Raw genomic sequence first — 22,828 nt, 5'->3', positions numbered from 1 at the left:
TCAAACAAGAATATTTGCCGTGTGGAAGATGAGATGTTGCCATGGTCCACACCAGAGTCAGGATCAGAGAAGGATGGAGCTAAAGGTCTAGAATGCAGTTTAAGAAAGAGTCATACAGTAGAAGCACTGAAATAAGTGTTTTCACTATCAAAAAACGCTGAGACACTCTTCCATACCTGGAGTACTTTGCCCAATGTATTATTCCACAAGAAAACAGTCAGGATTTGCAGACCAAATAAGGTCAGATTTATGATAAAAGAAGGACATAACCTAACGATGCCTGGTAAGGTTAAATGCTCGGTGTGGTGTTTACAATGTTATTATTTATTCAATTAATTAATTGTGATTATTTTATTGAATTTTTCAGTGTGCGATATGTCTGCATAAAATCGAAGCTTTCGAACTTTCCGACATATTTTATAAAAGATTTTGCACAAAATTCTCGAATAAAAACAGTGCATTGTTTGATTGATTTAAAATGTGAATTCGTTGGTGGGGGCGCGCTCCCGTGAGGCACCTGGTTAGCGTGCACGCGCACCACTTGACTCCCCCCCCCCCACCGGCCGTCAGTCAGTCTCAGCAGCACCAGAGAGCGGGAGCGAGGTCCCCCTTCAGCCGACTCGGAGAGGCCGCTGCCGGGGCGGTGAAGAGCTGAACACCGGCAGGATGCGGTGCCACAAGTTTTGGGAAACATGTTCGGTTGGATTTTATATTTGGACCGCCGTTCTCTTCAAAGGTAAGACACGGAAGCGGACTCACTGAAGTTGTGTTGTGAGCTCCGTTTCTTTTAAAATGCACATGATTTAAGACGAAATAACGTCATTGTTAGCATAGCATGTTCATGTTGTAAAAAGTGCTCCTGTCAAAATAATGTTGATTTTTTCCACATTAGCTGTGGTTTAAAAATAATACTCAATACTTTGTATGTGGAGACAGTTAAAAATATGTTTTGTATTTGTTTTAGTGGCAGTCCCTCTTATTTATTTTCAAAATCTAAGTGTGATTCTGCCTTACTATTTTCCATATGAACGTGTGGACGACTCTAATTCTAGCCTAAGCCTCATGCCATCATCATCACCATCACCATCATCCCCAACATCTGGGTCGTCCACTAAGCGTCATCGACCAAGCTTTGCTGATGATGGGTCTGTTTAAGCGTATGCTTGTAATGATTTTTTTTAAAGTTGATATAGACCTTAAGGAAATGTTACCAACATCCGAAAACAACATACTATTTTTACACATTGAGATATTCATTCATTTGATTTGGCTGAGTGTGATTTGCGTTACGACAGTGCATTGTTAGACTTCTATGAAATGTATTTTATTTTGTACTTGCTGTATTTTTATTTGTTTGGTGTTGCTATTGATTTATTTCTTGTTACACTCATCTCTGGTTTGATTTTCATGCCACTCATGTGCCAACCTTCACAAGACTTTTGTACTGTCTTCTGCCATAGTTATTTATGTACAGCAACACGGCTACCGAGGGTGAACCAACAAATTGTTCTGCAGTGAGGACAGATTCTGAGTCTGGATGTTGGGAGGGAGGATGTGCAAGTGCCTTCAAAAAGTCAGATTTGTTCCAGGGGTGCAGTGATCAGAATTGTTTTCAATTTATGTTTTTATTTAAGTCTCAAAAGCCTGATACTGATTTTTTGCCGATTGTCTTTTTTTTTCATCAACTAAACTTTTTTTTTACATGAACCTACTAAACACAATAATGCTAAACAACACTGTATAGAAAACTCTGCAGGCGGCTCTGCAGCATCACAAGTTGTGTGATTTTCCAGAGAAATGCTTGCCCTTTTTTTGTCATTTTACATTCTGGTGTAAAACCTTAAAGAGTAAAAACATTTCACATCATGTACAAATATAAAGAGCATTTTATTCAAATAAATTAATATATAATAAAATCATCAATCAAAAGAAGTTGATCGGCCCATCATGATAATGTCATAAATGCCCATATCGGCACCGAAAAATCGGCCGCTGCAGCTCTAAATTGTACTGAATATGATCTTTATTTAGAGGAAATACAATATAAAAGCAATAAATCTAATTATGACATTTTTATTGGTAGATTTCCAAATTTTCAGTGAAAGTATCGTCTTCATTCATTATTTTCAGGTTAGAATTTGGCTCTGATTAAATTTCCTGCATCCTGATTTCTGTCATGGAAGAAACTTTGTTGTTCGTTCAACAACATGTTCCATCGGATTCAATTCCTTAGCTGCCCCTCACTCAGGGAGCTGAAGACTGGCAGGTTTCCCCACGCAGATGTTGTAAGAATATCTGCTTCATTTCCATTCAACGCCTCATCTCCCCCAATGTCTCACTGTCTCTTTCATTCGGTCTCTGCAGACTGTTTCGCAATCTGCTGACTTTTTTCCAGTGTCAGCAACACCTCCTACTTTTTTTTTTTTTTTTAACGCTGCAATCAATAAGCTGGAGGGAATTGATTTTTTTTTTGGTAACTGTCTATTGAGTTTTATTTATATCTCTAAGTAATTCAGTGCTTTATACTGAAAACAAAATGGTTGTGGCGTGGAAGTGTAATTGATTCCGGGATGGACGGTCACAGAAAAAGAATCAAACAAAAAAAAAAACATTCATTCATGCCAATTCAATTTCTGCTACTGTTGCTACAGCATTTTGTCACTGTGTGGAGCGAATGCTTCAGTTCACTTGCAAACCGTTACTTATTGATGTGAGAGGAGGTCACGGCCAAATATACAGTGGTGTGAATAAGGTTTTTTCATGATCTGAAACATTAAATTGTGGCAAACATACCAAAAATTCCGAAAACAGGAAGTCAGCATCTTTGCTCACGAACATAGATTAGATTAGATAAGATTGGATGGCCTTTATTTTATTATTCGTGTGTCTAATGAGACCAGGTGTCCATATGCTTGACACAACGCGGTTGTTTTCCCTCATTGCCTCCTCCTCTTCTTTCTCCATATAAACTGCCCCACTGATATACTCATTTCTGTTCCTGGCCTATCAGGTTACTGAGCCACTTCACCAATTGCATGGTCTGCAAATATGTCCGAACTAGGGATGCAATTTGGATATTTATGCATTTAATATTGTTTCAGTCAGTTTCCAGAGCTCACTTTCCTTCATTATTTTCCACATTGTTGTCGATTGTGCTTTAGAAACCGCAACTTGAAGTAAATATAAAACCATAACAGGAAGTCAGAAAATCTAGAAATTTTGTCATATGTTGAAAACCAATTTGCCTTTACGAAGGTTTTAAATTGAAAGTCAGTATTTATTAAATCCAAGGCAGAAGTACATAGATGACAGTGTTTTTTGAACCCCCTCTGCCCCATAACCCAAGGCCCCCGCTTCACTACTATACTGGTCTAATATGGATCACACCTGGTAGTCTTCTCCACCCATTCCACCCTCTCTGCACTTTCCTCTTCACCTCCCTTCGTGTCTGTCTATTACTCAGGATGGTTAATCCCAATTACTATTAATCTACTATTTGGAACCAAGTAAATTGTGTTGCTATATTTATATGAATTTAATCCGCTTTGTTATTTTTGTGTGTGGTACATTCCCTCTGATCTATGTTGTCTTCCTCTCGTGTCCATTCTGTTTGTGCCCACTTGGTCTGTGCACTGAAGGCTGCTCACACATAGAATTGTAATGGTAAAACTACATTGTGATTTATCTGACCCAGGTCTTTCTGTTGTCATCGATGTGTCACAAACAAGTGAATGAAATAAATGACATTCAAATTCGAACTGTAGCTTAAAAGGTTGCATAACGTCAGTCCAACAACTCGACACCGACAACACGTTCCTGTGGTTACTGTACATTACGGACTGATTTTGCCTGCATAGAGGATTAATGGCTTTCTAGTCTGTGGATCCCACACATATTTGTGTAAATCCATCCATCTAGGACTGGAATAACAGACACAGTGATGTGTTGATGATTAAATCCTTCATTCAGCCGAATTGATTTGATCAAATGAAAGATTTCCAAGTGGTAAAACGAGTCTGACAAGTTCATTGAAGTAGTGGTGACACATTTGAAGGGAACTGAAATATTTGTCCTTTCAAAAATATATATAACCGTAATATTATCATGAAAAAATACACAAAATAAGTCAATGTCAATGAAGGGTACATTTACACATGTTAAGTACAAGCAGAGAACAAATTTTAGTATTTATTCTTTAATGTTAGTAGTAAATGTTTTGCGTCAAGAATGAGTACCATAATGTTAACAAATAATATAATCAAGGAAATACAGTTTTAACATCAAGAAGTAAATTAAGCTCTAAGGAGAAACAGGTTGAACAGTTAGTAAAAAAAAACCAAAAAAATGCTATTGAAGTATCCATCACAACGGAAAACTTCCAAAAATGCAGGACAATATCACGCATCTACATGACAGTTCCACATATTCACACTGACATGGCGTCCTGGTAAATGCTGGGAAAGGGCTGAAACAATGATAACAACAAGAAACAATGATAGTATTGACCGTCCTGTAGATTGTGCTTGTTCTTGCGTCCCGGTATTTGGTCGACTTTCATCTCTCCCTCTCTACTCTCCTCTGCTCTCATCCTTCTTGATTTCATACATTACTTCTTGTCACAGACACGCTTCCATTATCTGGGCTAATTTAGCTCGTGCAAGCTTTCACTCACACCACCTTTCTGTCCTCAAGTATTTTAACAATGAAGTAAACAAACATCACAATCACAATTTAATACCTTTCTAAAGAGTGTTTTTGTGTGTGTGTGTGTGTCTCCTGATGTTTGAATTAAGACTGGGCAAGATTTCGCAGCAGTACATCTGTTCAAGCTACTGCTTTTCCTTTCGCATCACATGGCTAAAGCACGAGTGGAACGTTGGAAAGCCTCAGCCACTCTGCAGCATTCCTCTTGCATTGTTTGCTCACGGACAAGAGCTAAATAACGCCTCTCAAGGTCTCGGTCATTATAGAGGGGAGCGACTGATGGACGAAGTATGTCTGGACATCCATTCACAGGTTTGCGAAGGGCACACTTCCTGTCCAAGGTGAAGGATGTGGTGCGGCATACTGATGGGATGTTTTTTGATTGAGCTGCAATTTGAGTTATCATTGTCAAGTTGCATGATTTCCTCATCACTTTTCATTCTACCTACCTGCATACTGACTTCATGAGAGATGGGAGAGGTGGAGTCTTAGCTATTCTTTATTCTAAGTTGATCTAAAAAGAAGTTTCTCTATAAAAACAAAAAACGTATTGACCTTTTTCTGTTAATAAAACTACTACTTTTACTTTTATGTCTATTTAGAACATTGATTCACACAGGGCTCAACCAAACATTGCTTTTCTGATCTACTATTATTCTTGTAGAACCACACTGGTAAAACAGACCAAGTATTTTCTTGTGTGTATTGAAGGCCGTAGGGTTGCCATCAGGGACGCTGAAACACCCAGATGTATGAGGTGGCCAGTAGCTGTGAATTCCAAAATAGCTGTGCGACCAGTTGTTTTTGCTGTGTGCCATCTAAAAGACAGAGAGGGAGAATTACTCCCTCATGGGACCCGTGTTTGGAAAACTCGTGTGATGTGTGTGTTTTCTCAGTCCCTCATACATACACACAGCCTTTAAATATTCCCTTATCTCCTTTTTAGTACACTATTTGTCGCTGTGTGTGTGTGTGTGTGTGTGCGTGCGTGTGTGTGTGTGTGTGTGTGTGTGTGTGTGTGCCAATAGCTTCTCCTCATAAAATCCCCCTAACAAATACATTTATTTTTGGCCTGGTGCATCAGCATCCATTATAGAACCCTCTTCACCATCTGTTGGCGTGTTTTGGTACAAACAGTCGGTGATGCATGCAAATGTTGGAAACCAGCCTGATCATGTTTTTGTTTTTGGATCGGCTCCCGAGGGTGTGGTATTATTTATTTACTTAAAAGTTTATTCATTTGATGTCAGCTTGATGCAAACAGTGTACAGGCTTCCAATGATGGTCATGATGCTGAAACTCCGTATTGATACTTGACTGGACACTTATGATGATCATGATTATTGATTCGTGTCATCATCTTGATTGTTCCAACCATTATTCAATCATTTAAGGTCCAAAAAAACTTTTTTGACCTGAGTAACCGTGGCCACTGCTGATGCCTGATTTTAACAGTGCATCTACAACCTCTTCCCCACTGGTTAAACTGATCATGTTGTGGAATTATCCAGAAGTTGTTTACAGAGTTTGTTTTGTTTTTAAGCTGTAGCTTTCGCCTGCCTCTCCTCTCTGACAAACTCTTAATGTGAGGAGAATAAAACTTCCTCCCTCAGCAGAACTCCATTGTGCAATGCGCTTGCCAAAACATAGTAATTCACATTTTATAGTACTATAAAATTAATTCAGATATTTGTATCTAGAGGACTGGGAACTACATAAATTCTCCTCATACACTTTCATGTCTGTGAAGGTCAACAACCTCGCTAAACTCTCACTCAGAGCTGTGATGTCACTTCCTGTTGTTATGTGGTCTTTGAAATTGATGGGACAATTCTCACCATCCCGTATATACAGCATAGCATCAGCTTGTATCTCTGACGTCATGGTCTCAGCCTGTCTGCTGATATCTGTCTGTCTGTTGGCAAAATGGATTTCATGTTCAGGAAATAATGTTGGTGACATTGAGCAGATAAACATTTGGTTTGGTCTGGTGGTGATGGATCATCTGGATCTACAGCTGCAGAAGAAAATCCAAAAACCCTTCCACCCTGTTACAGTCTGTGTTGTGCAAAAACAAATAAAATGATATGCGTATGAATAATTGGCTTGGGACAGATATTGTCAACAAAGCAGCTATTTGCCAGATTTTACTTATTACAAATGTGGGTTATTTACACAGAAACTGTGGAGAAAGTATGTTCTTCTTACACTAGACAGGACCTGACCTATTTTAATTTTGTAGGAGGAGGAGCAAAAAACAGACTTAATAGCCCCGTGCCTTAATTTTTGTGGGATTGTTTTCAATACTGATTTTTTTTTTCCTTTTTGAAGTTATGCAACCTGCTCTCCTGATCCAGAATCAGCCACAAACTTCTGCAATCGTGTTCATTCCTTCACGTCTCAATGATGAATAAGTTTCTTTTTGGATTACAATTTTGTTCATGGCTTTCAGTTGTTGATCACCATGCATCATGGTTGTCTAATAAATATTCGCTCTTAAATCGTGGCGAACTGATGATGGAGCTGAGTTCAGTATCGATGATCATTTTAATGCATGTTGATCAAACAACATATATTAAAAGTCTGATCATTGTTTTAAATACGTCTCTAATTTTCAGAATACTTCAGAAACATACTCTCAGTTTTAAACATTTGTGTTACATGATGTGTATCCACTATGAACTGATGAGAAATGTCCAATTATTAGTTATGATTTCCAAAGTGACTTTCCAATTGAAGATTTGACCTTCTCACGCTGAAACATTTTGGCAGTGGCAATAATTGATAATGTAGACTAATTGGTGACCTTCTAGCAGACGCAGCGTTGACCCCTGACATTTCCCCTAATGACACACACCGTGTTGGAGTAATGGAGTATTGATCTTCTATTGTTGCCGATTATTTGTCTTTAAAAAAACACATCCTTTTAGCATTTTTGGGTGAATAAAGGTCTCAATTTGCATGGGATGTTACTTTAAGCTACAAAGAAAATCTTTTTGAAATGAAGTAGTTCATTAACTGATGCGTTCTGTTCAGCGATGCTAAAATGTGACTTTAAATTGACACGGCACGTTGTGATTTCCTCTCCACTCAACTATTGATTCAAGATTGGTATTGATTGAGGTTTTTCTTGGCCTGTCGAATGACAAGGACAGGCCCAACTTGGAGGACTTGATAGGTCATTTTCAAACAAATGACTTCACCTTAATTTAGAAAAGTCAGGAGGTCAAAGGTTAAATGCACTGACTAGGTTTGTTTCCACTCATCATCATCTGCATCACAGAGTCACCCTCAAGTATTTAGTGCTTAAATATACCACCATCTGCATGTATTACACCTTCTTCACGTGTGTGTTTTAAGCCGAATCAACTCCGTGTTTTCACTGCAGCCTCTTCCTGGAAGTGGTGTTGTAGCTGATTGTAATTACATTTTCATTTGTGCCGGGCCATTTTCCTGCGCTGACTCATGCTTTTTTCAAGTTGTACTTCCTCTTGATGATTGCTGTTTGATGAACATTACGAAGATTAACAGTGCATGGTTTTTCAGCGCTTAATAGTATCTTGTCATCGACGGAGGATTTGATGAGGCGGAAATTTTAGGAGGCTTAAATGAAATGTTTCGGGGAGTTACACATGGGTTTATGTAGCGCATGTCTCTGTGTGCAACTAGACTGAAGCATGACTCATCGTTTATAACTGAAGGTCATGAGCCAGGACGTGGAAATGAAACTAAGTTCAAATTAAGTTCATCTATCTTCAACACCTTTTTAATCCAAAAGAACGTGACAAATACTCACTTCTTTACAGGACAGTAGGGCTGCACAGTTATAACATCATGATTATATGGATCACTGTAATTAGAATAAGTCATCACCGTTATTCATGATGATCAGGAACCATGTGTAACTTTGTACTCAGTACTTTGTTTTCGATACAAAATTAAACCAAATTACACTGTAAATAAGAATATAAAAAAATATTAATATGAACACAAATAAGAAAAAACAAGTCAAAATCACTATTTATAAATATAATATTAGAGATGCTCCGATCAGGATTTCTGCTGCCGATCACCGATACCGATCATCCAGAGTGCTGATCACCACAGGTCACAGATACCGATCACGTGCATTGACAATGAATTTGCAATCAATATGATGAGACCTTCTGTGTGCATGATGTGAAAAAAATCAACCAGTAAAGCATTTAATTCAGACACATTTTTATGTACCTCTTCAAGGAGGCGAACAATAGAAAAACCTTGTTGCGAGTGCAACAACTATTCTGTCAAAAGGACAACTGAAAAGTATTTCATTTGATGTGAGACGTCACAGTTTGGTGAATCTCTTGAGACGCTGCTATGTCTGTGAGGTATTTACTTACCGGCCGCTTGTAGCAGGACTCTGAGACAGACCGCACTGCATTTGTGAAAGTTTCCGACTCCAAAACAGCTACGGGTTCGGTCACCTGAGAACACCTGAGAAAGGCTGGTCATCTTGCTCAGTGAAATTAATCCTTATTTCTTGCGCAATTTGCTTAGCGTTCCGAATGTCACGCTTGGACCGGGGGGTGTTGCACCACATTTAATTGAAAATTAAATCAGACACGAGGGTGAATCGAAATTGCGATTTCTTTATTTATTTTTTATGATTTATCGTGCAGGCCCAGCCTCTGCTCACATGCAAGTTGGTACCCATCCATAGAAGCCCTGACATACTTAAAAGTGTATCACTGTAAAACTGGCTTAGCATTTACAGACTGCTTGGGTGTCTCTAAAGGAGGCCGCCTTGGGACAAAAGGTGACGTCTCGAATTACCTTTTGGATAGCCAAGTCATTAATTAGATGAAAAAAGTCTTTTTTTTAACCTAAAGAATGAGGGCGCCATTTCCTGCTGACATTTAGAGAGAAAAGTTGCCTTAATGTCGTATAATTGGGATCATTTTGTTAAGGAAATAGGAGGCAGGTTTTGCTGATATTTATCATCATTGAAGAAGTTTCTTGCACAGAATGGTTTCATCTTGTGTCATCTCTCTTCTTTGCCTTTAAGTGTCCATCCATCATGCATCTAACTACTTAAGAAAGTCCAATATCTGTAACATAATTTCCCCTGGATCAAATGTGTGTATAGTTTGTGACATGAAGTAGTTAAAATTTAACACTGAAATAAACCTCTAGTCCATTCTCAAATTCCTCATTTAACCGCCTGTGTTCTTAAAATTTGTCGTAGCAGGAGGAATTACTACTGGACTCAAGTGTGAGATCATTAGTTATGATTATTATAAATTAGATGGTGCGACTCAAGCTAATATTGGAGCATCAATATCCGTCCGACGGTGGTCACAAAGAAGGTTGGACAGAATGTCATGTCAGTTTTGATTGATAGTATCCTTTGTACAATGAATGATGTCCTTTTATTTTTCCTCTGTTTGAGTCCCTCTTCTTCCCGTGTAACAGAATGATGGCCACGCCCATTACAATGTCCCTGCAAAAACGTATTAGTCATAGACATAGTGAAAATATTCTGAACTCATTTTCATCATCTTTTATATGACATTTGTGTGGTTCTATTCATTGTAAAATGGTTACTTCATGTTGATTTTCAGTGTTGTATGCTAGCAGGTGGAAGCTGCTGTGAATCTGTATGTGGACAAATACTAGTCTCCAAACTCACCAAAATGAAATTCATGTGGCTCATGAGTTTTTCTTCAACATCTTTTATTCAACATGCTATTTTCATTTGACTGTCAGACCACTAAGCATGGTGCTCCTCATCTGCCAGGGTCTCAGCAGGGAGAACACCAGAGGAGACTCTACAAGGAGCTGCTGGCTAACTACAACCGCCTGGAGAGACCAGTGGTCAACGACTCTGCAGCCATACTGGTGGAGCTGGGCTTCACTCTGCTGCAGATCATAGACGTGGTGAGCAGGTCTTTGCTCGTATTTATTTGGTTTTACATCTTCCACTCAAATCTGGTTACATGACATCTATTTTTTTAAACTGAAGAAAATTCAGAAAAAATGTACTGAATGCATTTTCTTTGTATCTTTCTTCAGGATGAGAAGAATCAAGTTCTGATGACCAACGCTTGGCTGCAGCTGGTGAGTGGCAGAGCTTCACCCAACATGAGTTCCTCTTTAGGTGCACAAGGGTTGAGTTTGAGCTCCTGAGGTTTGATGAATGACATTTAATGATTTTACCTTGCATAAAATGGAATATAATGCGACAAGTGACATGCTCTGAAATAGCTAGCAGATTGAGGTTTCCCTCCGAGGATGTGATTTGGGGAGTTTGAGGCACGGAAATGTAAATGTAGCATGGCAGGAGGATGATGATAGAGGGAAGGAAAAGCTGTCAAGAGGCGACAGGAGAAGTCTAAAGTATTTGTTTTGTTCTAGTACTGGACTGACATCTACTTGACATGGAATCCTGAGAACTACCCGGGCGTCCAGAATCTCCGATTCCCCTCGGACCAGATTTGGACTCCAGACATTCTCCTTTATAACAGGTGGGATTCTTTGTATCTCTCAGTTCAAAATGTCAACCATATGAGGCGGTAATAACCACAATACGCTGAGTGCACGAAATTCTGTCTGTTCATCCATCAGATTCTTTCATATAGTTGAGAGCTTGGGGTTTATAACTCAAGATAAACGAGTTTATCACTCATCAAGAGCTCCACAGGCTGCAGAGGGGAATCATTAAAAATGTGGGTCAGTAGGTTTGCACCCAAACAAATATTCTTCTGCATATTTCAGCAAGAAACAGAATAGAAAATGAGAAAGACATGAAACAAGAATACTAATTCCACATTGGTTTTAAAGTGGGCTGATGTGTGCGCTGCAGACACCCGCGACAATAAAGTGCAGGTATTAATCCTGTTCCGAAATCCTAATGCTTGTCTCTCAAACCAGTCGGGATTACACTCCTAATCTCCCACCTCTTTCTGTCCCCATCCCTGCGTCTTTCCCCAAATCCAGCCCTCCTCGCCCGCTCATTTCATTCTATTTGTGTCTCGCAGGGTTTCTCTTTCATAACTCACTGTCTCACTATAATTCCTTCTATTCAATCAAGTGACACCCTCCATCTTTTGCCTCTGCAGCTTCCTCACTCATGGGTTTATGCTTGTCTCTTCCACCTGTTTTAGTCATGATGTCAGCATGTTTCTCACCTGTTCTCCTCACAGAACACATGCTTTGGATCTCCATTGTAAACTCCATTGGGTTTCTGCCATTTGGAATATATTCATTCAAAATTAAGTATGGGTGTGGGTTTTTGGGGAATGACAGCGCCGGTCGTCCTTATGATGATGCCGAGTCGGCTCCTTCCCAAGAGCTTTCCATGTGAGCCTGCAGTTCTGTAGGTTTTCCCTGTCTGACGGCCTTCGAGCATGTTCCTGTTGAATCTGCGCAACCACTAGTTTTCTCCTCTTGGTTGGTGATGCCTTGTGCCATGTAGGTCAACTTAAAAAAATGTATCTAATCCCCTGGCTTTTTTAAGTGACGCGTTTTAGTGAGATGGAGGATGTTTTTTTTGGAGGGTGAAGTTTGGGCCTCTTAACTTTTTATAGTTACAAGTGTGTTTTTACAATAAATTCAACTTGATAAAAAAAAAAATCTATTTTTTACATTAATTGCAATCAATTATACAGCTTCTAATAAGTTTAATAAGTTGCGTTAAAATCAAATTTGGAGTTGTCAATAGCAGACAGTAATGTCGCCACACACACCATTAGACACCCAGCGATGATATTCTGATGTCACTGTTGTTCAGACTGATGATGTTTAGAGGCTTTGAGATTCATCCTTTTGTTTTTAATAGGAAGTTAATGAGGTCGTGAGCGTTGAGGTCAGAGAAACGAAAAACATGGCTTATTTTTTCCTGGGGTACAATTTCTCAGTTTATTTGCAGGATGACAGTGACTCACTGCTCCTATTCATGCACAGCAAACTGCATCGTGATTCATTTATTTACAATCCGGACACGTTCATTGCTCAGGGACGATGAAAAAAACACAGCTACTCAGTATCAAAAAAAGGGGGTGGTATGATCGACGCACATTAGAGTTCCTGGAAAGCCAGCCAGCATGTGAGTGTTGATCGAGGCCAGGCTCACCTGCGCTACATAGAGGCTGTGTGTGGTGTTGCTGGAAATCAGGCAGTGGGGACTTTAAATGTTTCCTTGACCCTCGGTGCTGAAATAGAAAGAGCTTTTTCTAAATCTTATATTTCCATCTGAGCTAACTATATGTGCCTCCCCATCTGTGATTATTTATGTTGACATTTGCAGTTTTTAGTTATGATGGAAATCACAGAACATTGACTCACTAACAGTACAGAATCATTTTAGGATAACACAGCATGGGAGGAGATTTTAGGGAGCTGGAAAAGACAAATTACTTTTTGTTGTATTTTATTTTCACTGGATTCATTGTCAAAATTGGTCTTCAATCTTTTTTTTACTTCATTGGTTTGTTGCTTCATATATTCTTAACACACAAAGCTGCTCCATTGTTCAGTTTGCTTAGAGAAGAGTGAAAGTTTGTCTGCCTCCGACCTGCTCTGCTATTAGAGGTAAAAGTCAATGGGCTCACTTGACTGAGGATCAATGAGGCGCACAAAGGGCGTCCAACTCAAGTGAACCGCCAGCAGAATTTTCTCTCATCTTGTGAGCTGTGATGCAAATTATTAATAAACAAACAATTGTGGAATCAGTAAAAAATCTGTTAAAATCAAGAGACAAAGAGTAAAAGCTCAAGACAATACTGGTTGTGTTTGCCTCTTCAAAATGTATTTCACACAAAGGAAATAAATGCTGTGTAATGATGGAGAAAATGAAATAAATCTTGCAGAAATGTGGAATTGGAGAAGACATTGTGGCCAACAACATCATGACTAACAACAACACTACTTGAATTTAAGCAGTCTACTCATCCCGCCTCTTGAATTTGCATTGAGCGTGTTAAAAACCCAGTGTTGAAAGAAGGAGAGCAAAACACAAGTGACTGAAGGCCCTTGCTGAAGGATCCTGTCATTGTGACTTTTGTCGTAAATGTTGTGTCTCTTTTCTACTTCCAACAAATGCACAGTCAGTGTGTGTATGAGCGTGTGTCAAAAGGCTTTTTGGCACAGCTGAACTTCTCAGGGCTATCACTTTCCTGCACATTTATCCTTCACACAATGTGATAATGCTTGAGACATGAACGTAGCATTGCGTTGTTTAAGAATGTTTGTTTTGGGCATCGCTACTGGTGAAAGAATGAAGTAACAATAGTGAAATTTTTAAGTTTATAGTATTTTTTATACTGCTCGAATAAAGAATGACAAATACTAAAAAGCCTTGAAGAAAGATAAATTAATTATTAAAACTGAATTGCTGATAAAAAAAATCAGTCAAATAAATGTGGTATATATTGTATATTAAGTATATAAGTTTTGTATTAAGATACAAAATGAATAATTACTCCAGAAACAACATTGGATATGGTTATTTGATCCTCGCAGAGGTCCTCTGCCACATATTTGCTCATTTTCAGCTTCAGCAGTTGGGATCATGTTGACGTTGTTTTTGAAGCTGTGCTAGAGTTGGCGGTCATTTCTTTGGTTTAGTCGTAAATATTTTTGTCAATAAAATGAGTGGTGTCATGGACACACATTTCAAAATGCAATGTAGCTGTCAAGTATGCTAACCTTTTTTTAACGTAACGTGTATGTTGTGCAAACCCCGCTTGCTTGATTAAAGTGTTGATACATAGAGTAAAAATGCTGGTGCAGGAAAACTTGGCCTTTATCTTCTTTGCAAGAGTAGTCAGCCTTATCAGAAGATCGCCCGTCATCCACAAGCTTTGTCATAGTTGGCAATTTCCTACTCGAGTAGGTTTCCATTATCCATGTTTCAGTCCGAGGTCAAAGATAGCTCCAACCCTCATTGTACTCTGCATCTATCAGCCGTTCTCCATGTTTTGAAGACACAGTTTGCATGACAGTGGAGGGGACTGGGTTGTCAGATGCTCAGAAAAGCCTGATAACTGGCATGAAAGAAGCAATGAAACGACACAAGCATATCACCTTCAGGGTTTATTGTTTGGGCAACTGTTTTAAAGGCTTTTGTGATTGTGGACTGATGCTAAAATGTTGCCACAGTGGCACTGATTTTGGTGTAGGCCCAGCTACTCGGGCTGCAACTAATGATTATTTTGTTAGTCATTGACTAACAAAACAAGTATGTTGCTCGGCATACGACATGGTTGACAGAACCACAAACATGGCTGACTGTAGTGTTGTAAATACAGTAGAATATAAATTTAAAAAAATGTATGTTAAATGTGTTGTGTTAAATGATATTTTAAAACTTTATTTTTCAATTTAAATTGCTCAAAATGTGGTGTTAAACCTGTGTCCTATGACGTGTTCCATCTTGAAATGGCTGCTAATGTTTTGGTCCTGGACCCATTTTTCCTCTTCCACTGGATTGTGCTAAGAGAGTGCATCATGACTGATGTAATAGTCAATGCTCCAAATATTTCATTTTACAGCTGTGATGATCTATAAACAGCATTATAGAGCCAATTTCTTATGGTCCTCCACAGTGCTGACGAGCGTTTCGATGCCACGTTCCACACCAATGTGCTGGTCAACGCGTCCGGCCACTGTCAGTACATCCCTCCTGGCATCTTGAAAAGCACGTGCTACATCGACGTGCGCTGGTTTCCCTTCGACATGCAGAAGTGTGACTTGAAATTTGGCTCTTGGACTCACAACGGTTGGCTGCTGGACCTGCAGATGCTGGATGTGGACACGTCCACCTACATTCCCAACGGGGAGTGGGACCTCGTGGGTGAGAGACACACCTGTTACTGTTGCAGCAGGATGATGAGCTTTCCATTTACACATGATCTTCATTAGAAGGACACAGGAGACTCATCACCACTTCATAAAATGGATCACATAACAAATGAAAATGAGCATATCTGATCATTTCTTGCTAAATAGAATCCCCTGACATTCCCTTTAAATGCTAACAGGGAGCAGCTTGTACCCTTTTAGCCGCTCATTTACATACTCCTCTCGGCTGCCCTTGCTGCCTTTGTCCTTTTCATTAGAAAGCAACGCTGCTCATCTGGAAGGTGCAAATAGGAGATAACATTTGTTTAAAAGTGACCCAATTTAAATGAATACTACACAAGCGAGCCCACGAATTTCCCATCGTCCTTCATTTTTACCTCTTGTCTGTATTTTTAAGGGTAATTTACAAGTTTCTACCGATACATGTCTGGATGTAAAAGTTCATTTAATATGACAATATGACTCATGATAAATAAGGAAAGGTTGTACGTACAGTTCCCAGTTTGCCAGTACTGCATCATTTTATTCTATTATTCTGGAGTGTTTCCAGGCAAATCTGCAACGCTCATTATTTCAGCTCGCCCCATGACATTAATCATTTTTTTGTGTGTTTACGTTTTTGAAGTGCATTATTTTGACACTTTATTTAGTTCCAAACCAACAATTGGGTCATTATAATCACCTTGCCAGGTGGTCCCAATCTTCTAATCCTTCAGACTAATGTTATCATATTAAATGCAACAGTTTTTACATGAATTTGCTGCACATATATATATATTTTCCCATCGTGATTCACCAGAAGGTGAGGATATTTCACTGGTGAGCAGAAACTCCTGGGGAGCTCAGTAACCTTGAGATGATGACATGAACAAACAACCTGTTTTATTTATTTATTTTTTATGACAGTATAAAGAATGTTTTCACTTTGCCGTGGATTCATCGCTGTACCGAAAGCCAACCATTACTCTTAGGATTCACTTCAGCAGATCTCAAACACCATGGATTGTTGGAAATCAGTCCGACCAGATGGTGTTGAACAAGAAGACTTGACACATCGCTCGCTAAATAGTCAGGCCATATGTGGGAGCAGAGCATTTCCTTTTATTGTTTGTTCACTGCCCCTCATAATTCCGGCATTCGAGCTCCTCTGAGTCCTTGGAGTTACAGGTGCCCTCTCCTCTGTCTCAGGTGTCCCATCCAAGCGCAATGAGCTGTACTACGACTGCTGTAAGGAGCCGTACCCTGATGTGACGTTCACTGTCACCATGCGAAGAAGGACTTTGTATTATGGCCTGAACCTGCTCATCCCTTGTGTGCTGATCTCTGGCTTGGCTCTGCTGGTGTTCCTGCTGCCGGCCGACTCTGGGGAGAAGATCTCACTGGGTAAAGATTCCCCTCAGATTTTGTAAAAATGAAAGACGGTGAAATATAATATGAAAATAGTGGGTTAAGTAAGAGGATAACTAGATCAATCCAACTTAAATGTCCAAATAATACAAATATAATTACACTTTTCATTTAAAAAAGAACATGGACAGGAAGCTACTTGATGCTACTGATATTTATTCATTCATTGATATTTAGTCTACTGTGATAAATCTCACGGTCAATGAATACATGCATTTTAAGTCCCATTGGAGATCTTGACTTTCAAAATACGACGCTTGTCATTAAATCTGCTTGAAGATGAGATTGATGTTGGGTGTCATCTTGAATATCAGAGTGTTGAACGATAAACCTTTTTAATAATGGGGTGCAGGAAGTGACACGTCATGCGCAGGTGACCCCGATCGTGAATTGTTTATTAATGTCCCTCATCCCCATCCACTCCATCTTTGTCCCCAGGCATCACCGTGCTGCTCTCACTGACTGTCTTCATGCTCCTGGTTGCAGAAATCATGCCGGCCACGTCCGACTCGGTTCCCCTCATAGGTGACTTCACTTCGTGATTTCAACTTTCATTGAAACGTTTCAGGGTTTTTTTGTCTGTATTTAACATCTATCGATATCAAGTATTTTTATATAGCTCTGAAAAACAGAGAGGAGCCATTTTGTAAAAACACAGTTCTTGTTATCGCTCTGATAATCATTCTTCCCTATTATCTTTCCATCACGATCTCTTGTGCTCACTCTCTCCATGACCAAAGGTAGTGGTGACCCAGCCTGCCTTTGTTTACTGTTTTGGTGCTGAATTTCTCCAGGCAGGAATATCTTGTGTTTTTTGCCCTTTCGTCATGTTTTTTTTATCTTGAATGCTAAGTGTTTCGCCGGAGCATCACTCTGTCTTGTGTCCCCTCCAGCTCAGTACTTCGCCAGCACCATGATGATTGTGGGAATGTCTGTGGTGGTCACAGTCATCGTCCTGCAGTTTCACCACCATGACCCTCACGGAGGGAAGATGCCCAAGTGGGTAAGTAACTGTGTTCGTCATGTTCTGTTAAATGGATATTCCGTGTATACAATATACAAGTCATACAATATACAATCCCTTGCTGTATCACATTTTTCTTGCTAATATATATACACTTTATGAGGAATTTTTCTTTGTGTTGCAAGTTTCTGAAACACTTTTTCATGAAACCTCAACCTGTCACTAGTATTTACCGGTGTGAGGTTTGGCTCTGTTGTGTTGAGTTTTGTTCCCATCAACAACGTCAGACATCCCTTCCATAACAGAGCTCTTCCATGCTGCATCGACCAATCAAATGCCAGTGTCACAACTCACAAGATGTGGATAGCCGCAGGATTTCTCCCGAATTTCCATCAAATTCAACTGAATTATTGGAGAGACACACTCTATTCATGGAAACCATTATGCACTACTGCTATACAGGCACTAATGATCGGGTATTTAGGGCGTCTTGCTGGAAAAACACGGCATCCAATTCCTCATATTTTCTCTAGCTAAAAGCTACCAGGAAAAGATGACGTCACAACAGTGATTCTTCACCACAGGGCCGAGGCCCATAGTTGGGCCATGAGCTCCTCCTAGAGGGCCGCAGAAAGTATTTTGTTTTACACCTCTGGAGCACGAGACGCTCAGTTTTAATACACTTGGCTTATATGGTGGCAGTAGTGTGTCATTGAATTGACTTGACAGCTGCAAATTTGAAGTTCTTGAAAAGAAAAAAATGATCCAGGAAGTGATGGCGCCCCAGACAGAGAACACTATTCATGGTAGCACTGTTGAAGTGTTGCAGTTTTTAAAATTAGTTAGGAAGTTTGATGGTGACACTTTGATTTACATTTTACGTACATCTTCCGCAGTATATTTTGAAAAAACCCCAGTTATTTTTATTTCATGATATTTAGACATTCTGCTATTTTATTCAACTTTTATTTTTTTTCCAATTTTCCAAACACATTTTCGAACAGTTACATCAACAAAACGGTTGTGCCCTATTGTTTTTTGGTCTCGAGGCATCATCTATGATCAAGGAACCAAGGCTTTGGCATCTAGGAGCCCTGGCTTTGAAACAGATGAGCAGAGGCCTTGAATGAGCTTTTTTTTAACTACGCTTGTAAAATAATTCACTCATGTATGATGTCATCTATGTAGCGCTACAATGAAAACTTGAATTTAAGTCGAAATATGAGATTTTTGTAACCAGTCCCGATGATGACACAAAAATACCACAGCAGACATGTGTCCATGATCCCTGTGTTCAGGTGCGAGTGGTTCTTCTGAACTGGTGCGCTTGGTTTCTGCGTATGAAAAAACCCGGGGAGGATCGGAAGCGTCCTGCCTACAAATACCGCCACACCTCCCGCCACCCGTCCAGCACCAGCTCCATTGAGATGGGCTCCGTCCCGGGCCTCACCGTGCCTCTATCGCAGCCCCCCTGCCCCACAGGCTCCTCCAACGGCTCCATGAACCTCTACTTTGGAAGCTATCAAACCGTGGAGAGCCCTCACTGCCCGACTTCCAGCGACTCCGGCGTGGCCCTCGGGGGTCGTACACACAGCACACCCGGTGAGGATTCTGAAGCGCCCGTGCTGGGTGTCAGCGCCCCCCCTCCTGAGATCCAACATATTCTGCTGGAGGTTTCGTACATTGCTCAGAGATTTCGGGACCAGGATGAGGCCGAGGCCATCTGCAGCGAGTGGAAGTTTGCAGCCGCGGTTGTGGACCGGCTGTGTCTGCTCGCCTTCTCGCTTTTCTCCGTCATCTGCACTTTCACCATCCTCATGTCGGCTCCCAACTTCATCGAAGCTGTGTCAAAAGACTTCACATAGCTGAACTTAGACTAGACCCGTGAGCTTTTGTTTACATCAGTTTTTGTCGTCATTTGTTCTCAGAAAAAAAAAGTAATGCTAGCAACCGGCTGAAAAGTACAGTTTGTTTTGCAGCGGCAGCAAATGTCTTCTCACAGTTTGTCCTGAAAAAAAGTGCAGAGCCTGGTGTTCCGTTATTTTTATCTTGCTCCGCTCAGCATCTGCTGAATGACGTAAAGGAGGGTGATTGACTGGAAAGTGGCTAATGTGAATGGAGCTGCCAAAATATATTAAAATCTAGAACCTTCCGTCCACTAACTCGCTCACATCAGAGTTTCAGTCAGGGTCTAAGCAGATCTCAGACCTGCTCCTCCCCTGAAAGCTCATGTAAATCTGTAGCAGGGCTGCACCAGGGCCTCCCCCAGATGGACACGCATAGAACACAGTGTCAGCGAGTCACCTCTCTTGGATGACCTCTGACTCCTGATGGAAACTCATTTTGGTTGGTCTTCCAGTCACTACTCAAACTTGACCATCTGTGTGAGGAGCAGCGTCGAGGACTAACCATCTTCAGTCCTCAACATCACTGCGCCTGAGAAAGCTTTCACTTTGCTAGAAAGACTGTCATTGCACAGGCATGACAAAGCACTTCCTCCACTCATACTGCAAGACCCTTATCCTCCAGCAACAGTTCAAAACTTGCTACGAGTCAAAGGTTTGGATCAAAGTTTTGCTCCTCAGAGGCTGTAGGTGAGCTTCATCATGTTTGGACCAAACCTGAGAATGTATTTTTACCTTAGCGCCACCGCAGTTTTAGGAGAAAACACAGGGCAGCTGTGATTATGTTGCCTGTGGGATTCCCAAAACATCGACATCGCTGCATCTCTTTCTGTCGCCACTACCATTTGTCTGTAGAAAATTACAAAACAAGTGTGATCACGTGACAAGTTCTCTGGTGGAGTATTGACTCTGAAATTATATGACACATCCAACTAAGTTTTTTCTTCAGCAGAAGTCTTGTTCAGTGGGTGGTTGTGAGTCACTGTAGAGATGTCAGTAGTTTATTTGGTTTCTTCTCTGTTGTTTGGTGACATGCAAAAAGGAACAGGATTTTGTACTGTGAAGTAAGTCAGAAGACCTTTTTGCAGGGTCGAGCACCGGGAGGTCAACTTTTGTAAACACTTCAAGCTAGTTTAATATGTCCATTTTCACCATCCCGTGTCGTCCATGTAGCCTTTGTCAAGTTTCCACGTTCTCTGTGTAACAATTGTTCTCTCAAATAAATCTATTTATTCTGTATAAACGGCTGAAGCTTGTCATTTAAGAGTGTTAATGTTAGTTTTCTATGTGAAAATGATGCAGTTCATTTATGCCTCCAGATGATGGAGATTTTGTGTTCAGATGTTGGTGGATAAATGTTGAGACGACGGCAGTGGAGAGGTTTTCTCCTGAGTGGTGTGTGTTTACTGTGGTCAAGGAGCAGTTTTACCTTATCAGAATTTCAGCGAAGTGTTAGAACTGGTTTCAATGTCACCACTGGTTTCTCCTTGACAGATACTTCCGTCGGCCTGTAACCAACTGTAATCTTTTTGTGAAGCCAAAAGTCACAGCTGCTTCTGGTTGCAGTGAACAACCTCAAAGTTGTAATATAAGCTTAAACCGCCTGGAGACACCCCAACATCACACATTCTCAGCTACAGTAACCCATAAAAACGATTTATATTCATGTCAGAAGAGAGTTCATATTAAGCTTTCCTGCAGCGTTTCTTAGTTTTTAATATTAAAGGCAGATGCGTGAGCATGTTTTTGCAAGTTTTCAGTGTCTTGTCAAGTCATGTGTTTTACAGTTGCAGCTACTGCAGTAGCTCAGAGCTCTACATGAAATACAATGACTTTTGTCAGGTCACTTTTTTTATTGTTAGTCTGCATTTCCGGTAAGTGGACAAAGAACTCAGAGTATCCTCTTACTGTTACACATTTCTACAAATAGTGAATCCTCTTCTGCAGGTGACCACCTCACAGCACAGATGGTAGCACCAAAACCCTTTGCCACACCTCCTGAACCCTCCTGATCTTATGGTCCAGTTTAAAGTTGTCTGATGCAGAACTCAAGTTTGGCATTAATTCAGGATGAATCAGAGTCTATACTTGATGGTTGGATCAGTAGTACCCCACATTGTTTAGTGGTGCAGTGAGTGTAGGGTGTAGGGATGTAAACTTCATGTTGATATACTTTATGAAAATGATAAAAGAAGAGACATGGTTCAGAACCAGAAGCCACCTCTGCAGTGCCGTGATTCATCTCAGGTGTCAGTCTTCGCTGCTTCTCCACAACTGACGGATAAACCAAGTCAAAACGTCGCCGCCTGTTGTGTGTGTTGTTGTGTGGCATGATGGGATGTGTGATTCTGACGCTGTTGGAAAGTGGCAAAACACGTTGAATATGAACAGTCTCACACATGCACTGTGCAGCGTGAGGCCAGGTTTCACAGTCTCTGCTGCTGAGAGACTTCAGAGTTCAGAGGGTTTGAGAGGGCAACGCTGTCTTAATATTTTTAATCTTAGCGCTGTTTTAAAAATGTTCCACGCCCACTAAAGATCATGATTTAAGATGGCGGGTTTGAGGTTGTACTTCCACATTTATGTTTGGTACGAAACGTAAACTGGCTTCGTACGATGGATATTTCTTAAATCCCAGCCGACACAGACACGGCAGGGAAGAGAGGAAAGCCATGAAAAAGTTATGTTGTGGAGATGCAGGTTCCAATAAGTTGCTGATCCACGCCTGCTGACCTTGATATATTATTTAGAGGGGGAATAAGAAAACTCTAGGTGTCCGGAAACATGTGAAAATGCCTGCTGGCTGTTTACTTTTGCGCCTCACCTTTCCAGTTTCAAGAGACCCGTGGGCAAGCTAACCAACTTATCACCACCTTTGCATGTGGTCAGACCAGCTGCTTGGACCTGAGGTCAAACTCCATCACAGCCTGTTAGTGACCAAGCAGATGCGCCGCTCTGGGGATATTAATCCTCATGTTACTGATAAACGATGGGAAGAGTGTGAGCA

At 40.5% G+C, this 22,828-nt stretch overlaps 1 protein-coding gene across 1 annotated transcript; it reads left to right on the top strand.

The window, feature by feature from the left end:
* The first annotated feature begins 591 nt into the window (after positions 1 to 591).
* LOC128767313 (neuronal acetylcholine receptor subunit alpha-7-like) lies at positions 592 to 21,033 on the top strand. The gene is made up of 9 exons (XM_053879269.1): positions 592 to 736; positions 10,484 to 10,623; positions 10,759 to 10,803; positions 11,101 to 11,210; positions 15,291 to 15,538; positions 16,735 to 16,929; positions 17,392 to 17,478; positions 17,847 to 17,956; positions 19,216 to 21,033. The coding sequence occupies exons 1-9, from the start codon at positions 667 to 669 to the stop codon at positions 19,780 to 19,782; spliced, it is 1,572 nt and encodes a 523-aa protein (XP_053735244.1). The 5' UTR covers positions 592 to 666; the 3' UTR covers positions 19,783 to 21,033.
* Positions 21,034 to 22,828: the final 1,795 nt, after the last annotated feature.

This window comes from Synchiropus splendidus, chromosome 11 (genome assembly GCF_027744825.2).
Source record: "Synchiropus splendidus isolate RoL2022-P1 chromosome 11, RoL_Sspl_1.0, whole genome shotgun sequence".
Lineage (NCBI taxonomy): Eukaryota > Metazoa > Chordata > Actinopteri > Syngnathiformes > Callionymidae > Synchiropus > Synchiropus splendidus.
This window is presented reverse-complemented; position numbering and strand designations above follow the sequence as displayed.